Source organism: Coturnix japonica, chromosome 5 (assembly GCF_001577835.2).
Source record: "Coturnix japonica isolate 7356 chromosome 5, Coturnix japonica 2.1, whole genome shotgun sequence".
Classification (NCBI taxonomy): Eukaryota; Metazoa; Chordata; class Aves; order Galliformes; family Phasianidae; genus Coturnix; species Coturnix japonica.
Window position 1 is genome coordinate 22,631,595 of NC_029520.1, and position 21,629 is coordinate 22,653,223.

At 38.1% G+C, this 21,629-nt stretch overlaps 1 protein-coding gene across 1 annotated transcript in view; it reads right to left on the reverse strand.

Annotated features, from left to right (window-relative positions):
- The window catches only part of SPTBN5 (spectrin beta, non-erythrocytic 5), an 88,344-nt gene that overhangs the window by 65,752 nt on the left and 963 nt on the right, over positions 1–21,629 (reverse strand). Inside the window, exons 2-17 of the mRNA XM_015864530.2 lie at positions 19,096–19,212; positions 18,066–18,143; positions 16,985–17,101; positions 14,594–14,761; positions 13,051–13,170; positions 12,098–12,255; positions 11,214–11,442; positions 7,838–8,469; positions 7,068–7,206; positions 5,301–5,533; positions 4,718–4,871; positions 3,969–4,169; positions 3,075–3,281; positions 2,143–2,334; positions 1,734–1,886; positions 1,061–1,194 (exon numbers count right to left, since the gene is read on the reverse strand). Of these exons, the coding sequence (XP_015720016.1) occupies positions 1,061–1,194; positions 1,734–1,886; positions 2,143–2,334; positions 3,075–3,281; positions 3,969–4,169; positions 4,718–4,871; positions 5,301–5,533; positions 7,068–7,206; positions 7,838–8,469; positions 11,214–11,442; positions 12,098–12,255; positions 13,051–13,170; positions 14,594–14,761; positions 16,985–17,095 (2,831 nt within the window). The 5' untranslated portion in view covers positions 17,096–17,101; positions 18,066–18,143; positions 19,096–19,212. The remainder of the gene's footprint in view (positions 1–1,060; positions 1,195–1,733; positions 1,887–2,142; positions 2,335–3,074; positions 3,282–3,968; positions 4,170–4,717; positions 4,872–5,300; positions 5,534–7,067; positions 7,207–7,837; positions 8,470–11,213; positions 11,443–12,097; positions 12,256–13,050; positions 13,171–14,593; positions 14,762–16,984; positions 17,102–18,065; positions 18,144–19,095; positions 19,213–21,629) is intronic.

A 21,629-nucleotide genomic window follows, 5' to 3' on the forward strand; every position in this document is an offset into this window, starting at 1 on the left:
TGTTAGAGTTTTAGCCGGGGTGAGATTTTTTTTCTGGTGGATTCAGAAAGCAAGGAGGGAAGCATATGATATACATTCTTTTTCTATTAAGTAAAATTTTGTGTAATGGATTTAATTAGGATTTCAGTGGACTGAGGAGAAAGCCAGTACGTCAACTTCAAAGCTCATCTCAGTGATATCTCAAAGAAGCGAACCAAAAATCCTGAACATGATGTGAATAAACAACACTAATCAAACGGACCCAGCAGTGCCTCACAGTTCCAGCTGGGTAGAGTTTACAGGAAGATGTATACAACCTGTTCTGAGCTACGTTGTGAAGTCAAATAGGGTTTTGTGTTTCTTTCAGTAATAGTGAAGGGCATCCTCACCCTAAGCAATATCTCACTGTGAGGGCACAGCCCTGGAAGCAAGATATCAAGCTCAGGGCAGCTAGCATATTGTCCAGGGCTGCCCCATTCCTGCTAATGACAGTAGGGACTGTTGTACTCATGTCTGATGCTAGTTACCAACCTGGGTCTTTCCTGTTCAGTTCCCTGTGGGACTAGCCTTGCCTGCCAAGGTCTCTGTCCTTAGCTCCCAGTTCCCCACCCCATACAGGACAGCAAGCTCTTACTGCACCACAGCAGTCAACTCTGGCTGTTGGAACCATGACCTATACCCCTCCAACAGCCCTGTGGAAACCCCCAACCTTTGGGAGCTGCCAGGTCTGACCCCAGCACTTGGGAGCTTCTCTCATGAGAGACTGTGCTATAGAGGTTGGACTAAAGTGCAGTCATGCTGCACCACAGCCCTGACTCAGCCCAGCCATGGTCCCTGCTAAATGAGTCCCTGACCCCTGCTGACACTGCCACTTTGTACCATTCTGTGTCTGGTGGTGACTTCTGCAACTCAAAAGAGAGAACTTCAAGTACATTTAGAATCCTCCTCTCAGAAAGATTCTGAGATTTAGTAATCTACCAGGCTTAAATTCTCTCAGTGAGGTTTAGATCAGGCATGCAAAGGTCAGCTCTCCAATGACCACCACAAAAAATATTCTCTGTTTTACCAGTAGTGCCTTTACCTGGAATAGATTTCTTCCAGCCAAATCTGGATCTCAGTGTATTTGCCAGTGTATCTGGTCTTTCCAAATTTAGTAGCTAAGGTTTCAATTTCTCCCAGCTGGCCTTTTCCTGCAGCCAGTTCTGTTAAAAAATTCTAAAATAGAAAAGATACAAGAATGCAGAACTTGAGATTTTTCCAGTTCTATGGATGCTATTCTTGATAACTTCCATATACATTCATTTTCCACTTTGTCAGGTAACTTCTGCACCTTACTGTTCATCTTCCTGCTTGCTGACACAATACAGACCTGCACCAGCAGTTCCACTATAGTCCAGACCTCTCCTGACATACACACTAGTGCTATGCACATGCCCCATTCCATAGGGATGTAAGTTCACTATAGGATTATTTTCTTCACATGACATTTTTCTTCAAGTGTCATAACATAAACCACAAAAAGAATCCTTTTATACCACAATATTTGTACCATAATATCATAGCCACAGAAGATAAATGGACATCAGCTTCAACAAGGTTGGCATAGTTTATACCAAAGAAGTATTTGACTTATAGACAGCACCATAAATTGCAATGAATGAAAAACATTCAAAACTTATTTTCACAGTTTTTTCCTTTCTCCCAAGGTCATTCTGATTTAAAATGTGCCATTTGTGAGTGGGGAAAGAGAATACCTGATATTTTTGTTGCATGACTTCCACGTTGTCTGCTTGAGGCTGAAGAGTCCTAAAAATATTCTCCTTTTCTCTCATCCATGACTGAAATGCTTCACAGGAGCTACAGAAGCGGTAATACCCAATCATCTCTTCCAAGGCCTTTTTTCTGTCCTGTGAGACAGATGAAGAATTTTGTTGCTTTAACAACTTTTGCTCTAACTTGCTTTAATAACTACCTTGCCTTTTAAAAGAAAAAGATGCTTTCATTTACATTAACTAAAATACGAGGATGGTAGTTTGGTAGTTTTGCCAGGTAATGCTGACAGAGAGCAGAACTTGTTACCTTGAGCTCAAAATATTTCTCCCCATAGGAACAGTGATTTAAAAGGCACAAGAGAAGCACAAAGCATTAATGGAGGTACTGTACCTCAGCCATGCTCTGTAGGTTTTCATAAAGTGAGTCTATTTCATCTTGAGTCTTCCAAATGTTCTCTGGAACAAAATGAGCATCTAAACTGGAGCTTCCAGGAAGTACAGATTCAGAGGTAGCCCAGGTTCGACTAAATGGTAGCTTAGTTGTCTTTTGGTTTAAGTCACTTGGGACTTCTGTCTTCACTATCTGTTGTACAAAATTTAACAGAATCAGGGGATTAATATTTCTAATTTGGATTAAAATCTCACATACACAGAAAATTTGGACTTACTGGTTCAAACCACTACATTCTGACCCTCTAATAAAATGTTCCCAGGATTTTTTTTGATCCTATTTTATTTTTAACTTAGTTTGAAATAGTTTATCATCTAGCTGAAAAACATTTCATTTACACTGAATGGTTTTATCTAGCTCAGTTTAAAATACTTTGATTCACTAAAAGTTCTCATTTTGTACCAACATCAACATCCATTTTTCTTAACTTCTAAATCTGCTAACAGACCACAGGATCTGCAACCTAATGCAAATGCTTTTTTTTATCATGTTTGAAGCCAGACAAAATGAATATGAGAATCAAGAGTGACAAAAGATTACTGAAGATCAGCAGAAGAAAATATTACACATAAACATATTTCTAGCATTTCACAGAACACTTATATAGGCTAAAAGTGGCCAATGCACTGTGCCATCTAAAAATTTGCTTCCATTAAGTACTCCTTCAAGTCTTCCTCTTCCAAGTCAGTACTCCTCCTGAATAATAGTAATTGAAAAAAGAAAGCTCTTTTTTAGACAATTCCGAATATTGTGTTTAGATAACATTAAATCACTGTTTTCCCATTGGAAAGTATTCCGTGTGAAATTTCCAGCCAGTTTCTATTGTTACAAAACAAAGGAACAAAGACTGACACAATCCCTAACCTACTTACTGCAGCTGGGACTTGCTCTGCTGCAATGACAGCCTGCTCTTTCAGGCGCCTCATCTCTGTGGAGTAGGCTGCAATCTCCTTTTCCAGGCGCAAAAGACGATGCAGCAGCGCTTCAGCACTTGATTCATCTTTTCCATAGTCCTTGCTAGCCAGAAGGGGTTGCCTTTCTTGCAACCATGAATTTGCTTCATCGATGTCAGCAAAGTACTGAAGGGAACAGAGCAGAAGAAAATGCTGGGTCTCATCCTGAAAGAATTTAGACTTTGCCAAGAACAAAGCTGTTAAATTTTGTTCAAGGAACTCATGGGGGAAACGGACAGAGGGTAGATGCAAGAAAGGGAGAGTAGTAATAATACTTGAGACACTGTAATGTGATTTTTGAGTGCTGATTTTATAAGAGCTTCTTGTCTGCAGATGTGTTAGTGTTTGTTCAGATAAAAGATCTGCAGAGATCAGAAGGAAACAGTCAGACATTTCCTAGACTTTGAAACAGTTCATCCAAGTGTGTTACTTGTAACACAAGTGTGTTACAGAATAACGTTCTGGTGTGTTTGTTTTGTTGCTGGGATTCTGTGTGTGAGATCAGAGGTGTTCTGTTGTTGTTAGAAAAATGTCATACAGCTGCCCGGATCCCATCTTCAAAATTTACTGTGCATCAGCAAGGTTAGGAGAAGTATTTCCATAAGAGTTTTTAACAGAGACAGTTCTCTGCTAACCACTCTAATCTCCAGTCTGGCAGGCTTGCAGGAGGGATAAGACTGAACCATGGAGATCTCTTTTTGAAGACTGGCACCTGAAAGCTTCCTTTTGCTGTTGCCCTGTATGCAGGGACGGGGACAGAAGTGAACCACATCTGTGTCCCCCATTCCACATGTCACAGCAAGACCTGCTTACCTGCTTGATGAGAGCTGCTGCCTGTAGGCGATTTTTGCGATTAGCCACCTCATCCTGGAGCTGCTGCCACAATGTTTGGAGTCTGTCTATGTGTTTCTGGATTTCCTTCTCCTGTGTAGGGTTTTTCTGGCTCAGATCCCAGCCCCTCCTCATAACATCTGCACAAATGGCCCTGTGCGAGTTGCATTCTGCTTCAAGAGCCTAGCAGAGGGGTGGGAGAAAGATGAACACAACTCACTCAATGCCAGCTAAGAGCAAAAAGGGGAAATTTTATTCTCAGCTACTACAATACATGTATTTGTAAGAGCCCTGTGTCTTATCCATGCCCAGACCTGGGATGATTGACCTTTGCTCCCCACACATAAGCAATTGTCTTTTTTATATTTTTAACCTTTGTGCAAAGAAAAAATTGTTATGCCATCTTCTCTGAGGGAGATATTTATTTATGGTCCACCAATTCAGTACTCTTTAGATTTCTGGAAGTAGGAAATACAAAACCAAACACACCTGCATATTAAACTTGCCCAAGAGGCTTCTGCTTTTTGTCCCTCATGTCCACTTGTTTATAACAATTCTATGTCAAAAAAAGTCAGTAGCCAAACCTGTGGCATTAGTTCACAGCAAGCTCTCAGAAGTGGTAATTTCTACACAGATTGACAGTTTTCTTATAACTACTGCACAGTTTGAAGCATAGACGCTCTAAAATTGTGCTATAACAAAGAATAGACACTACCAGCAAAGCAATATACCTTGTGCTTCTGAATGGAAGCTGTAATCTGGTTGACATCTTTCCCTAATGTTGTAGTTCTCGCAATTTTCCATTTCTCAGAGATCCACGATTCTTCCTCTTTGCAGTCACGGAAGAACTCAAAGAGCTTCAAAGCCTCTTCTAGTTGGGACTTTCTGAAACAAAGAAAATAACATGCCCAAGTCAGAATTAGGATCCTAAGGAAATAATGCATAAACTTCAGAACTTTGAAAACCCAAAATTTGAATGTATTTAATTCTTCTTTTTTGTAATTTAATTTATTTATTCAAGAAAGCAAGGGAAACAAAATTAAATATCCTTTGCCTTCTAGGAGACAAGATAACCACACACTATTCAGACTGCACATAAAGCAAAACATAAGAAATGCTAAGAATGAAGTTATTTTTTAGCTATGGAGGTGAGCGATCTTTTTCAGATAGCTGTAGTAAAAACACTGAAATTGTTTGTGTTTTTTATTTATAAATGGAGAAACGAAGATTTTCAAATGTGAGGAAGTTGAGTCTTCTGATTAAAGGATTAACTGATCACCTTAATCAGGAAGAAGGAGCCATAAACCGTCATACCGTGTTCTGCTCTGAGCTATAAGGTTCTGATATAGCTGACGAAGCATTGGAACTTTTGCATAAAGCACTTCTGCTTTGACAGTGCTGTCCTTGCTGATTTCTGCTGTCCTTTGAGTTATGTGTGTCAGTCTATCATCATAGGAAGAGATCTGCGAGTCAATCAAGTTGTGTTTTTGAAGCAAATCTACTACTTCTAGGAGCTGCTTCCCACAGTCCTGGGAATTCACTAGCGCCTGCAAACAAAGTGAGAAAAAAAAAAAAAAAAAGGCATTTGCAGAGAGGGCATCAAAAGCAACGGTATAAAGAAATTACTTGAAAGCTTCCTGTTGACTCTGATAACTTCTAAATGTAAAAGAATTGTGTCAGCAACATAAAGCCAAAAATATTTCTCTTTCAGTTTCACAAGGTAAGAGCAACAATCCTGAGTTTCTATCATTGGCAGAGCAAGCAATGGTCTCTTCAAATAACTATCAGTTTTCACAACTAAGTTGTTTCTGTTAGGCAAGCACTTCAGGTTTCAGGATTTGTGTGCACAAGTACAGCCCTTTTCTATATACATCCATCTGCAGGCAGATGGATTCAGTCTGAATTTGAAGACTTCTGCAGTATCCCAATCTAACAGTATGTTTTGACTGTGAGTTCTTTTGTTTGATAAACCTAATTGACTTTGCTATGTACATAATGAATTGTTTTCATTACTTATTACGTTCTTCATACTAGTACGGCATACTAAGTGTGAAGTATTTACTATTTTTGTTATTTAGATAATAAAGTCAAGTATAATAGTAAGTACTTAAACTTACTATTTGGTCCAATGTAAGCACTGCATGCTTTACTGTCTGTCCTCTTTATTTTATTCTGTCTAATTGTATTCTGACAGAGAGCATTATCTTTCCTTATTGATCTTTCTTCTTATATCCTCAGGCTATCATGGTTCCAACAACGTCACTACCATTAGAAGTTTTTGCTAACATTTGGACAAATAGATTCATCATTTACAGATGCTTTCTATCTTTAGTTTGAAATTCACACCTTCACATAACCTGTTTACTTTTTCAACTTAGGTGCAGTTCTGCCTGCAGTTGTAGGGATTTTTCTTTCTTTAAGTAAGACAAGGCAAGACCAAAGGATGAATGCTATAAAATTAATTAATTAAAATTATTAAAATTAATATGAAAGCAGTTACTTCCTATGATAAAGAGAAGACTTTGAAGTCTGACACTCTGGTAACACTTGAAAATTCTTGTTAACAGTGAGCATTGTGCATTTTGCTGTAGAACTTTTGCCTTTTATAGATTTTGGTAGCTGAAACCTAGAAGCTTCCCTGAGCAACTTTCCAGCTCTATAAATACTAGAGTTACTTCCAGAAGGTGATTCAGTGCAGTTACCTGGAATGGGAACAGAAGACTGTTCTTGTTTTTCTCAGCTTTTGCCAGCAGATTTCTAAATTTAGGTGAGAGATGTATCATCTTTATTACACAACATAATTTGAATCTATAGCAGCAATACCATATTTCACCTTCTGATTAGAGAGTCCTTGCAACAAGGGCTGTGTTTTAATTTTTTCCCAAGTAGATACCAGCAATGATTAACTGAAACCCAAAGTTTGGTGTCTAAGTAAAAACAGTGTTTTTTCTCTATAACTGATAGATTTTTTTTTCTGTTGGTTCCAGAGAATGAGTGCACTAGTCCCAGAATATGAGGGTTTGTTTAGGGACACACACTGTTAACAGCGTGAGCTGTGTGCTGTAAGAGGGAGCTCAGTACCTGCAGCTCTTTCAGCTCCTCCATAATGGCATCAATGTCCCTCAGGAGGGCAAGAATCTCCTGCATTGTACTCAGGGAGCGTTGTCGTTTCTGCAGCTGATCCAGAAGATCTTGCCATTGCTTTGAAATGCTGTTTTCCCTATGAAGGAGGAGAGAGATGATCAGCTTGAATCAAAGACTTCATGCCTCACTAGCAAAAATTCCCAGTTCTCACAGCTTTAGAGAGGATAAATGTACACACATGAGGCATGTCACTTGTGGAAGAGGACAGGACATGACTGAAAAGCAGGTGAAGTATTTTTAGCCAGTCCGAAGTCAGGATATACTGATAATCAGAGAAGTCATAATTTTTCAAAACTTGAGAACTGGAGTCAGCTTGGGAAGACTTTGTGATTTAAAAAAATTGTATCTCCCAAACTACAGACTGTTGATTTTGAGGAAAAAGAAGTATATGGTTATAAGTATTTTTGATGGGATATAGGATTTTTGGCAGGAAAATATATTCATATACAGATTAAAATACCCTGGAGTTATTTATCACTTGAAATCAGTCTGAGTTTTGATGATTGAAGCAAAAACAAACCAAACAAACATAAGACAAAACACTTCTCTTATCTGCTAAAGCTGTTCACAGGTAGAAGAAATTCCTGTCAGTTCTACTAATGAGAAGAGCTATGATTCATAGGCACAATTCATCTCTTTCATCTATGTAAAAAAAATTTTAACAATCTCAGCCTCCACCATCACATGGTCTCAAGATCATCACTCACTTCTTTACAATTTGATCTTTGCTGTGATAGTTGTTCTGGCTGATGACTGTTGCCATTTCGGCCAAAGCTGCAAAGCGTTCCCTCCTGGGGAGTACATCTGCCACAATGGCTTCCAGCTTCTTACTGGCAGCTTCCATCCTATCTACGCTCTCTGGCCAGAAATCTTGCTTTCCAATCACTTTCCTCATGTCTTCCAAGTAAGTCTCACGCAGAGCTGCCTTCTTCAGGAACCTCTTGGCTAGCTGTTCTAGCTTCTCTAGCCTCAGCATTTCTTTCTGAAGTGCTTTTCCCCTGTTGTGTTCTGCCTTTTCCAGGGTACTCCAGTGCTTTTCCACATCCTGCAGTGTTCTCCCCTCTGGAGGCACATATAGTCGTAAGTTGTTGGCTCTCTGCTTGGTCCTGATGTTGAAGAGATGAGCTTCAATCATGCCCTTATCTTGATACTTAGGGGGTTTCTCCACAGTGCGGAAGGTCTTGAAATTGGCCATGAGCAGCCACATTTCCTGAAGATTGTTGGGGAAGATACGGTCATCCAGCTCAATCACCTTCTGCTTAATCCATTTCAGGAGGTCAGAGACCATCTGCTCATACAGAAGCTTCAAGTCATCTATCTCCTTCAGGAGGAACACAATCTGAAATGGGAATACGAAGTTACAAGCCACATGATAAGCAGAATGAACCAAGATGGGTGAACAGAATGCGACATCATTGGAAATAAAACTTAGGATCCAAACAGAACAGTATATGTATGTCAGGAAGACAGGACAGTATTTAACAAGCAAATTGCAACAGTCATAAGATTTATATAACAATCATAGAACGGTTTGAGTTGGAAGGGTCCTTAAAGACAATCTAGCTCTAACTTGTCCTAGATCCACTAGGTACATCACATAGATTTTACCTATGGGGCCAGATGACTTGTCATGAAAACAAAACAAAACAACTAAATAAATATTATTTAATGTTTAATTATTTTTTTTTTTAAATTTAGGAAAAGGTTATATTTGGAAATAGCATGCATATGACAAATATTGACAGTTCCTATGAGAGCTGACCAGAGGCAGAATTCCCAGAAAGAGGTTTCAGAGTTTCACAGTGGAACCAAACTGAGATTGTTTTCACTCTCTTTCAAAAAAAGAAAACAGTCTTATCTGTTAATATGAAATCAACTCCTCTTAGTCTCAACATCTTGGCTGTGGGAGACCATCTGACAAGATTTTAGCTCTCTCACATGCCAACAGCAGACTGTTGACACTGATCCCTCTCAATCTCTTTTATTGGAGCCATTTCACTTTTTATAACTCATCAGAGAAACAAAACACATTATAGCTAAACAGGTTGGTAAGGACATTAACTCTGATTCAACAATAATTTTTCTAGTCTATGTCATCTGTTTTGTATGCAATCTGACCTGCATTGATCTCCACTGTCCACATATCTCAAAAATCCATTTAGAATGAAATTCATAATGAAATTTAAATAAATGTTTGAATGAAGTCATATTTTCCTTTCTGGTTTACGCATTTTTTATATTTTTGTGTCTTTATAGTTTTTTCTTGCTTTAACTCAGCCTCCCTGCCGAAATCAGGGTTAATGCTGAACAACGTTGTCTGCCTCTGCAGGCAGGCAGATTAGTGAGGGAGATGCCGCTGAGCAAAGGCCTATGCCTTGCAAGTGATTATTTGCTTTAACCTAGCAGAAAGTGCACTTGGCAATGAACAAATGTCACAGTGCTTGAAGAGTAGCAAAACAGCACCAACCTTGAGTGAAGGAAAAGCAGCCCATGTTGCCAGGGCTCCTTTCTGTATTTTCTGCCATCGTACCCAGTTCTTGCTGAAAGATCCCAGTAAGTGCATGGCTACCTCACGTGGGTGGGTGAAAGCAGATTTACCTCTCCAGGATGAATCCTGCCATCCTGGTCACCCACATAGTCTCAACTCAAAGGCTTCCTTGACACATTCAGACTTCCCTCTCCAATCCTATTAGCAAATTCAGAACTGCCTATTTGAGGGGACTAAGGACACGAGGAGATTAACATCTGTTTTGTTATCCTTCTTTATGCTTGCGTGTGTAAGAAACACAGGAAGGCAGGCAGGCAGTATTAAAGACGGATGAAAATACCAATGGAGAAACAGAGAAAAAGGAAGCAGTAAGTGGAAAGAGAGAGAGAAAAAAAAGAATGCATGAATATACCTATACAAAGTGAAAACAAACAAAGAAACAAAAGTGGAGCACAACAAAAACTGAAAACAAGACAGAGTAAGAAATGCTCTTCCTGTGTTTGCCCATAATACAAAGATATAGCCTGTTCATCCTGCCTGAAAAGCAGAGTCTCTGCTGGAGTCCAGACAAATCTTACTGTCTACTCTCCACACTTGTGCCAAATCTTTTATTTAACTGAATTCAAAGTCTGGCTGTCATCCAACAGTTCTTCAGAGAACATCACTGTCAGTAAGAAACATTTCAGAATCATCTTGTTCTTGTCCCAGACTACTTAGCTGAACAAAGTCTGCTTCATAAAATGCTTTGTCACCATTAGGAATGTTCCAGTTTTGTGTCATCCACTGAGCAATATATCTAGGGTCAGAGGGGGGAATATAGACTCATCCTGAGTGTATAGGTTTCCTGAAGACCATTTGAAAAAATATAGTGTGGAGTATTCTGAAGGTAGAAAATAAATTCTCTCCAAGAGAAGTAGTCCTTGGCAGAAGGATCACAATATTTTGGCCCAGGTCCACTCAAAATTCCTTCCCTTTCCATTAGCATGTTGCAGGTAGTTCACGTGTAACTCCATTGTATGCGAGACTAAATGTATAGTGAAAGTGTTAAAAAAAATATATCTTATTAAAGAAATTTTATTTTATTGTTTTATGCTTTAGTTCACTTTTTTTTTTTCTTGCACATTTCCTCCTTCTGTTACACTTGCTCATTTTTCACCTGTTTATTCACAATCTGTATCTGACGAAGGAGCTAGAAAGAAAGCATGAGGATTTTCAAAGGAAATAGAAATACAGATTAGTCTCTTTCCTGTTAAATTCGAAAATTGTTGACTAGCTCTTTTTGCCAACCTGTAATCTTCCCAAGATTAATGAGATCTGCATAGCTTGAAGCTGAATTAGATGCACATCAGCACTCAAACTGAAACTGAGAGGTTAAAAAGGGATCTGTATCCAGAGACAAATGTAGTCCCTCTAGGAATCAAAGCCTAGAGGCACTTTTAAGCATTCAAGAGACAAGAAAATGTTTTTGATTCAGTTTGATGGCATCTTATTCAGTTCAGATGATCCTGAAGCTCACCTTGCACTTAATACATTTCTAACACAAATTTAACCTTATGTATTTAAGTTTTTAATTCTGAAGATAGCAATGCACTTACTTTGGCAAGTCGCTTTTGATTTGTCTGGCCTTGTTTCATTCTGGAGAAATAGTGGTAATAGAGTGACACATAAGTCATGATGGATCTCTCATCTGGGGAGGGTACTGCCACATCCTCAGCATCAAGTAGTTTGCTGATCCCCAGCTCTTTCTCAGCAACATTAAAGGCATTGTTCAGGTTTTTGATGGGTTGGTCCTGCCGCAGTGAGCTATAATTGATAAGATCAGGCCTGGGCAAGGAGAAGAACAGAGAGAAAAAGTGGAAGAGGGATTTATGTTTGTCTTAATTTCTTTCAGATGACAAACCATAGACTGTTTATTAGATAAGGAATAACTTTGAAATTATTCTGTCTGACCTGCTTTATTCAGAAACATCAGAACCATATAGCTGGAGGAAGATTCTCCTTTATGAAACTGAAATACCACTCCCAGCAAATCTCTGACCACCTTTAGTATTTCTCATACTCACCACTGAAAACCATTGCCCACTAGAGTGGCAATTCTGATCAGGGAGACAACTCCCAGTTGGTTAAATTTTACAGTATCCTGACTGGAAGATGGAGCAGAACTGTTAGGGGGAGAACTGTCTAATGTCTATAAGTGAGAGACCAAACATTGGGCAGTGTTTTTCAGAATGTGTGATAGTCCCTTATAAATCCCACTTCCAACAAAACAAACAGTGAAGCAAGAGCTTTTGGTCCTTCCTTCCTTCCTTCCTCAGAGGCAGTGTATCCATATAAGAAAGGAGTTTTCAGTTAAAAAGGGTAAGGAGATAATTTTTTAGTTTCTTGGCAAATATCTGTTATTCAGACTATTGTGCCTTCAGACAACTTGTGCCTGAACTAGAAAAAGCAACAAGCAAATTGCCCTGAGCTCAACTGTTACCTGTGGGCATGTATAAGTGCATTGAAAGCCAGTCCATCACTCCAGCTTTTAGAGAAGTCCTTCACATTTACATTGGGATAGCTGGCAGTTTTATGCTGACACCAAAGAAGTAGGGCTTCATTGGCAAATAGCTGATCAGCTCTGCCTCCAAATTCTTCCTGTGAAGACAGCAGAGAAAAGAAAAATCGGCGTGTTCAGTATGCAGAAGTGTTATCTTTGTTTTATATTCCTATAAAGATAACTTCTGTCCAACTTGTAAATCATCTCCAACAGTTATGAGTTCCAAGCTGAATCTGTCATGAAGATAGAATGACTTAATGCAAAATCTGGAGTTTTCTATCAGAGTAAAAGTTAATTGAATGAATTCCTAAATCATGATATGAAAGGAAGATAATTTTTTCTTTTTTTTTCTTTTCTGCAAGGTTTGTAGAAGTCAAGTAAATGCAAGAGAGATATAAAGCTTAGTTCATTTGCTTTCCTCACTTTGATCTAGAATTCAGAAAAAAAAAGTTCAGATCTATCATTAGAAATTGCTAATTTTGATTTCACAGTATCTTCATAGGAGCTTATCTTTCATGTGCTTGAAGTGAAAAACTCCTTTTTCTAAAAATAATAAAGAAGAATAATTTTCTTTAGAGAAAGACAACATGTATTTCATATCTAGAGATAAGTGACATCAGAGACATTCTTTCTGAAGTTAAAGCCAGTAAAACGTTTGTGAAAGAGAGTGATGAATACAAATATCTCTAAGTTATTGCTTTCTGTCTCTTTGAGAAATTATGAAATGGATTCAATTCCTTTTACAACTTGCTGGCAAGTTATTGGGTAATATTATAAGATCTGCAGGATCAAAATGGACAGGAAATGTCATCAAAACAGTTCTTTCTGATCTGAAGCTCTACAAAGCCTCTGAATTCCATTAACCAGGCAAAAATAAAAAAATCTTGTTTTACCTTATCGAGCTTGATAGAAGAAATTTGAAATCGAAGTATAATGATCCAGATGAGTCCCAGGATTAAGGTTCTATCACCGTCTACGATATTCTCAGGACCAATCACTTTCACTTGCACCTGCTAATAAACAAATATCTGTTCAGTATTTGAAAATTGTGGTTAAGTAAAGAAACACAGCTCAATGACACTTTCCTCCAAAGGACTGGCAGCTGGGCAAACTCAGTGATCATTGGATGTGATCTCTAGAGAGCTAGTCTACATATAGCTCTTAGTCTCACCAAACAATCCAAATATCCTACTGAAGAAGTCACAGCTTCTTTCAACAGATTTGTTAGGTGGAGGGCATCAGGCCTAATGCTGTATTACACTGGTTCTGTAGTCAGTGGAGAAGAATGCATTACATACTTTCTGTGTTTACTGCTATGAAACCCCTCTGCTCCTTCAGAATGTGTGACACAGAGCTTTGTTTGATGATTTGGCAGGGAAGTATACAAGAAATTGATTGTTTAAAAAAGAAAGAAAATGGCATCCCATCTTGTAGCTTAAGTGAGAATATGCAACTTGAATATATAAAACTACTGCAAAGGCTTGCTTGAAACTGTTTGAATCGAAGCTCTAAAATACCCACTTTTACACCATGTGTCTTCATCAGTGCCTGTTGCTGTTTACTTTGCCCCATTATTTGGGAAAGCACAAATAAAACGCAAATAATTAAAATTTTAAGCTGTCAGGAAGGAAAACTGCTGCCAAAAAATCCTTGAATTTATTCAGAAATTGTACACAGATTTTCAGGAACTACCCACGCTTCAGAGAACATTTATCTGACTTTAGTTATGAGGGAACTGTTTTAAGAAATTGCTCATTCCTTTTTGCCACGCCAACCAAAAATGTCCATTGTTTGCCTCGTCCTGTTCTTACAGTGCATGACATTTCTTCACCTATGAGGGAATATAGCTGTGACATGCAGGATAAATCTGCTTCTATTTCCAAAATCCCAGCAGATGAAAAAAAAACAAACCAAACCAAGGAAGAGTGAGGTAATTACATGACTAATACAAAAAGTTCACTGATACAGTAACTTTATCCCTTTTCCCTATGCTTTTGTGTTTCCTATGCTTTTTTCCCCCTGTAGTGCTGTTCTCTCTTTCTCAGTCACATATTCCTATTTGCTAGTCCATTTTCTTTTTACAGCTTTCCTCTTTCCTTTTTGTTTTTTTTTTTTGTTTGTTTGGTTGGTTGTTTAAATGGGAAGTTTAAAATCAATATTTTAAATCAGCATTTCAAAATATAGTTCATCTATAGTTCATTTTCATTTAGGTGTGACATTTTTGGTGGACTATTACGTATTTGTAGGTCAGATTTCTCATACAGTAAGAAAAATCTGGTGGTTTTTTTTTGTTTTCTTTTTTATAAAACCTGACCTGTATTCAAAGAACATTCTGCCCTGTATTAGAGGTGGAAATGATTATGAACATTAGACAAACCAGTTAGTAACATATACAATCTATTCTTATCTATAACATCAATATTACTATCACCTTACCTTGGATTTTAGAAATGTAATGGCTTTACTGTTGTTCTCCAGAAAATGCACTCTCATCTTTCCCCGATTTGGTCTGGGCAAAGATTCTCCAGAGAGCAGCTCCAGGAGTTGCATGAGATAGATGCCATCCTTCAGGTCTGTGTAAATATTTTCTATTTCAGCCCTCACCTGCAAAGACCAGTCACACAACATCAGCTCTGGCTGAACACTTGGCCCACAGGTCCCTTGACTTCTAGTACTAAACAAACAACACCTTGTTTCTGTGCGACTGAGTCTGCTGTCTGTCAGTGCATAAACATGAAGTGTTTTATTTCAATTGAAAAGTCTCTTTTCAGCTTTTTACTCTGAGCAATGCATTCTGTTTAAAATGTAAAGTGATAATCCAAAATTAAGTGAAGGAAAATAAAGGAAATGAGAAGATATAGAATAGTTTCCTTGACTCATTTTACATTCCAAAATCTTAAGTCTCCTGCCTAGACCTTCACTGTCACCTCAAGTCTCCATATTTACAGATGGTCTCACACTTAAGTGCAATTACTATGTAAAACATTAGGATCTACAAAAATGTATCCCACTGCTGCCAGTAGTAAATGTCACCTAGTGACTTAAGTGACACACCATGACACAGCGTGTACTCTGATCTAACAGAAGCTTGCCTTAGGTGTTTCCTTTTGGCCTTAAGCCACCAGCCATCAAATGACAATGAAACCACATAACACACCCAACAATAACTTGCTGTGATTCTGAAATCACTGTAAATAATCTTTTCACCTCAAAAAACAACAGAACAAAAGAATTAAATATTCCTGATGTTTAATTGGTTAGTTTTGTGATTTTTTTGTTTGCTTTTCATTTTGGACCATAGTTAAATGTAGGTGAAATAAAGGATAAATGCTTTTTTCGCCCCCACTCTTGACAAGTTTTATATTATTACAATTATTATTTTGTGAATCACTGAGAATTTAAAGGCAAGTTACATAGAGAGACTTCAGTTCTGTTCTTTGTGTAGAAATAGGACTGGCAGTTTTCTCTGGCTGATTATTTCCATGAAAAATTCAGTTTTATTGCCTTTACTACTTTTTGCATTTAACTAATCCCACAACTCAACCTACAGTATATTACAACAAAGAAATTAAAGCTATTATGTTCTTGGAAGTTTTATCCATGAAGAATAGTTCCATTTTAGTTTAATTGTAAGGAGCCTGTCTCCCTACATATGCTTCATGCCCCATTGAGCAACAGTAACAGCTTTGTTACATCTGTCTCCACAGAAACAAATCAAAGACTGCTTAACAAATTCACTCATTTCCCTTAAGCATTAAGCATTCCCTTAATGCTAAACTTGAAGCAGTCAATAGTACAATTGAGAATACTGCAGTGTCCTGTAGTTGGATATTATCAAGTTAAAGTCCATGTTGGCAAGCTTAACTACACTGCTGAGAAGACCTTGATAAGCTCTTGGTCTGCATCATTTCTTACCATATATGGTTTGGAAAGCTGTCACAGGATTTTCTTCTCATGCTTTTATGATCCACAGTCAAGTACTATGCAGGAAGTGGAGACTAACATTTTAATCTTTGAACTTGAATGTGTTTATAAAATGACAAAGTATTTATTGATCTGTAGCTATATATAAATAATTTCCCACATCATAAAAGCTTAACTTTCTTGCAGGTAGGAAAATGAGAATATGTTTTGCAGCTCCTCACTAAGAGTAAGAAAAATTAATTTCAAAGATGATTGTACTCTGAGGTTGGCTTTACACAAAATCCTGAGACTTAAAACATTAAAATGAAAAACATATGTCTAATATTGAAACACTGTACAGTATTCATGAACTAGAATGGAAACAAGAGGTCTGGTCCTGTTTGGTGTCTCCAAGGCCCATTTTCATTAACATCAACTATGGGCAGTAGAAAAGTGAATTGTTCTTGGAAAATATAATTCCATATTGTGTCACAGATAAATTCAGTTCGGACACAAATAATGTATCTGCAGCAAATCTGGTGACTTTTGGAATACGGTGGATTACCTTGCATAGTCGAGTCAATTGTACACTACCCCTGGTACTTTCTGGAAATCTGAGACTAACTGAAACCTCAGTGTTCTGTAATTGCACAGTAGTATGTCTGAAATTTCTAGACATAAGGCAACCTTTTCAGAGCCACTGAGCAGCAACTCGTAACATCAACAATGGAAATGATTAAGAGGCAAAAGATACAGGATGAAGTACTCTGGTTAAACAAAGTCTTTCTTGCTTGCATATGTAAGTAATTGTGACACTTCAGAAAGATGCACAAAAATTGACATATGCAAGAATATCTCAAATGAAGCAACAAAAAAACAAAGACAAAACCAGGAAAAGAAGTCTCAGGAGGATTAGGTACCTACATTATTCCTGAAGAAGATATTATTCATCCAGTTGGTGAAGGTTTTCTTTTGCATGAACATACGCTGCTCCTGCAGCCTTTTGATGTGATCTTTTTCAAATTCACTATCCATGGTGACCTAGGAAGTAAGAAGTCCCAGTGAGGAGGTCAGTTTTGAAGAGATGAACTTGGCCAGCTACAAACAATGTTGTACCCAATATATACTGGAAATCCAGCTCCTATAGGTACAGAATTCAATACCACACCCAGTATAATACTCTAACTTCCTTTAGCTTGTACTTTGCACTTTATGTTCATTCAACTTTATTTTTACTTAGAAGTGTTCTCCCTGTTAAATTGTACCTCTACTGTCAGGATGAAAATGAAACATATTAATGCATCTTTACTTTCTTTCAGTTTCTCCCCAGCCACTTGATCCCATAAGAACCAAGATATCAATGTCATCAATAACTTCATGGGACGCATTGAAAGCACATCACTGAGAACTGATTTTAGACTGTCAGAAAGAGAGGGATCTGCAAATCATCTAAAACACTGCTTCAAAGTGTATTATGTTATCCAAAGGCTGTTTGGGATGTTTTTGTGGGCTTTTAGATCACAGTATATCAAGCAGATGTGATCTTTGTAGAAAAGAAATAACTTGGTTCTTTCCTCTTACAGGTTTGTTTTTTGTAAATCTTTGTGGGATGATGGCACAGTTCCATTATCACTGGAACAATGCCCTGGACCAGGGGTCAGTGACTGTTACTGCCTTTCCTGAGGCTAGTACTTGTCTACCTCATGCATACCATTGAAAAATCAGGCTTGTAATTCATCACAGAACCCAGGAGGAATACTTAGGAACATCAGAAAGTAGAAGAGTCTCCCCTTAAGAATCTCTGGTGAAATAAACCAGGTTTCAATTCAACCAACCAATTATTTCGGTGTTACTTTGCCTACAGTGTGAATATCTATTGAGCGGCCTTGCTGTTCTGAAGGCAAGAGTACCATCTAAAAAAACCTGTCTGAAAATCCATGGCTACAGGCATCTATTGTGACCAAATGTCATCTCCTTGAACTAACACTATAATTGTTAGTATTACCTGGATATCAGCCTATCTGCAAGACCAGGAAATCTGCTGTAATTGTGGAAAAGAGATGTGTCTGCTACTGTCACCCCACTGCAAAGAGAAAAGGGAATGAAAACTTAAAACCTGTGAAAACACGCAGAGGGTGATTCTTCCCAGACCATTTGTATATGCTTTGCAGTGGCCCAGTTCTATAGCTACTGTGGGCTCTGTGCCCTTTTAACTCATAAAATCTAAAACACTGAAAAAACACGATCTACCTACTGTAGTCTGTAAAATGGATATAGAAACAGCATCATAACAAACAAGAAGCTGCTTGCCTGATATTTTTCTTTTCTCTCATAAGTGTGGAAAACTTTGCCATTTTACAAGACAGAAAAGCGTGGGAATTGCTGAAGCAGTGATTTGCTACCACATTTTTTTTCTTTTTTTTTCTTTTCCCAGGTGTTTTTTAACACTCATTGATTTACAGAGACAGCACTGGAGATTAACAGTTCAGCAGCAACATAAGGAAGAATCACAGTCACAGAGGAAAAATATAAAAGGAAGAATAAAAAAAAAATAAAAGGAAGAATTTTGGAATGGAAATATTAAAAAGACACTTGCAGTACTTCCTTATTCTCTGAGCTAGTTCAGCATAGCCCACTTTCTACATCTGAAGAGCAGATATTCAAAGAATTGCCTTTGCCTTCTAGAGGGGTGATGTTAACCCACTCCTGTATAACGAACCTATAGAACAAAGCCATTTCTGAATTTGCCAGATGTTCTTAGAGTGTCTGCAACCTCCTTTCCATAAAAGAATTTTTAGCTATGCATCGCAGTCACCCTAGATAATGACTGCTGTTGAACTATTGCTTCAAAAAACAGCTCACACATTTTATGGAATTCTGTTACAAATGCTCCCGGTATGGGCATTTATGTGAAAACAGAGATATTACAGAATATCTGTACTTGCTGGATGTAAAAACATGCTAGAAGCCAAATCTGGATGTAATGATACATTACAGTAAGAATAGATCAAACAACACAAAAGATCTGGACTTACTGAGGTCAGGAGGAGCTCCTTACTCGTGTTCAGCAGTTGGTCATTCTGGAGAATGACTTTCAGTTCTAGATTCACTTGTACTCCTACGTTCTGCTCATGGCTGTCATGCAAAGCAACCTTTGAATTCAGGAACGGAGACCAAGTATTTATGATATGCCTATGAACCTTTCACCTGAGCTAAAGGAAATAACCTGTGAGAACCGGTGAGCTACCACAGGCCTTAAATTATTTTTGAGCACAAGGATCAGATACATACTAAGCCTAAACAGCTATGACAGAGTGCAAACAGCCGTCTACCATGCTGATCCTTTGGTAAAGAGCAGCTAGTCTTTCACAGGTTCACTGAGGGCTCTGACTCATCACAGACTACATTTCTACAGAGATTTTTTCCTTGGAAATCAAACCTAACAATGGAGTCTAAAAATGAAAGCACAGAAGAGGGTACAATGATCAGTGCAATTCCCAAGTAACTTAACTGAGATTAAACAAGTGAGAATGTAAAATTAGAAGGAGTTAGAAATCTGCCAGTCACCACTTAGAGGAAGTTCATGTGCACAGTTGCTGGAAGGGCAAACTGGGATCAAGATGTCATTGCAAAGGCATACATAAAGTTTGCTATTGATGGACTTTACCACTAAGGACAACAGGGAAAATGATTCCGGTAACTTATACAGCAGAGTTCTTGTTGTCACTGACAAGATTGCACAACCACAGAATACAGTGATCTGGCATCATTACAGGGAACTGGAGGGTTGTTGTTGGAAATCAACACTAGAAATTGGACAGGCATCTGAAATCACAAGCTGAAAGTGAAAATGTTCCCCCCAGAGGTAAGGTAAGAGGATATCAGCCTTTTGCCTTCTGACAAGTGTAGTTTTGTAAGCATCCAAAATGAGGTGAGGAAATATGGAAGAAGAAACGAACAATCTAGTCCCAGTCCAGTACAGATAAAACTTGATCAACAAAATCTTTATCTTCATACTTAATCCAGAGAAATATCATGTACAGTTTCACTTAAGTCAGATAAAAATTAAAATTGAATGCATATGTTGCAAGTATTACTTGAAATATTCCCTCCAAATTCCTGGTCTTGTCTTTAGCAGCCAGTTAATAATATGCCATTCTTAATAATCACTAAATGGGAACAGAGCCACAGGATAGAGAGGATAGAAATTCAGCAGCTGTTTCTATATCTTCTGTAAGCTCATTGCCATGTTATAATTCTCCTCCTCTCTTTTCTATCTTGCTTTTAGTTATACCTGTGTTCTACTAAAAGTAGAATCATGAGCTAACTTAAGCCTGGTACACTTTGGCTGGACTGTCTATTCTGAGAAAGCATCTGGTCTTCTCTCTTATAATAAAGAGTGCAGAGAACCTGTGGATGAATGCCTGGATTTGGCTATTTCTCCCTGTTGCAAATTAACTATTATCTAATGAAGAAATGTGTGAAACAGTGGTTTGCTTTTTATGACAAGAGAAGACAATCAGAGATTTGGCACTTTACTAACTCCTGAATATCTATCTATATCCATTTACTGCATACATACGTACATGTCAAAGTGGTAGACATTTATACAGTGATAACTTTTCATCAGTTATTTACACTTTATCAATGTGAGAGAAAAGTTACAACAATATTTTGTGAAGTATCCTGGATGGACAGCTGAACAGGGAGAGGCCAAGGGCATCCCAGAACAGGCTGTATTTGAGGAAGAAGTCTGGAAGCATTGATTGTTGGAGCATACAGCATTTTCTTAATTACCCAAATGGTGTTGCTCCTTTAAAAAGAAAAAATAAATAAAAATCATCCCTATAGGCCATCACCCCGCTTTAAGATCCTCTCTTGCTGCCTTTGCGGAGGAGTGAAGCCTTAACAATGACCTTGGAAGAAAAGCAACAGCCTCTACCTTGCACTGCTTTCAATCTTGAGAAGTTTTCCATGTATGCAGAAGCATTTTCTTGTTTCTCAAAAGGAAATGCCCTGATGTGGGATTCCCTTCTGCAAGGCAGCAGCCACATAAAATGTGTTTTCTCAGCACCCTTTCTTATCTGCCATGATCTTGTTCTGCTTAAGCCAGAATCAGAGACTGTGGAGATTGAACAGATCTCGTACACAAATATCCTGGCTTGCAGCTCCATGGCTCCTCTGTCCCCATCCCCACCCCAGTGCTCTCCCACTCTTGTCACCACTGTGCAAAACAAAGAGGGATGTGAAACTTCCTTTTCGCCCATCTGATATTTCATTTGCTTTTTAAAGTATAGATTTCCTCTCACCTTACAATCAGTATGTGAATTCCCAGATTTTCCATTGCAAAGAGCATAAAAAATCCCATCAGTACTGAGGTGTAGTTTACTTCTTCCCTTCTCTAAGCCATATCTGATCAGAGAAAAATATCCCTTGCTTCACAATCACACATTATTCATGTGTTCACCTTTTGGCAGTACACACATTTATGAGAAATTGTTTTCAAGGATGAAACTAAGGAAGAGTAAAATTTCATCAAAAATCTCTGACAAACACCTTGAGAACTCAC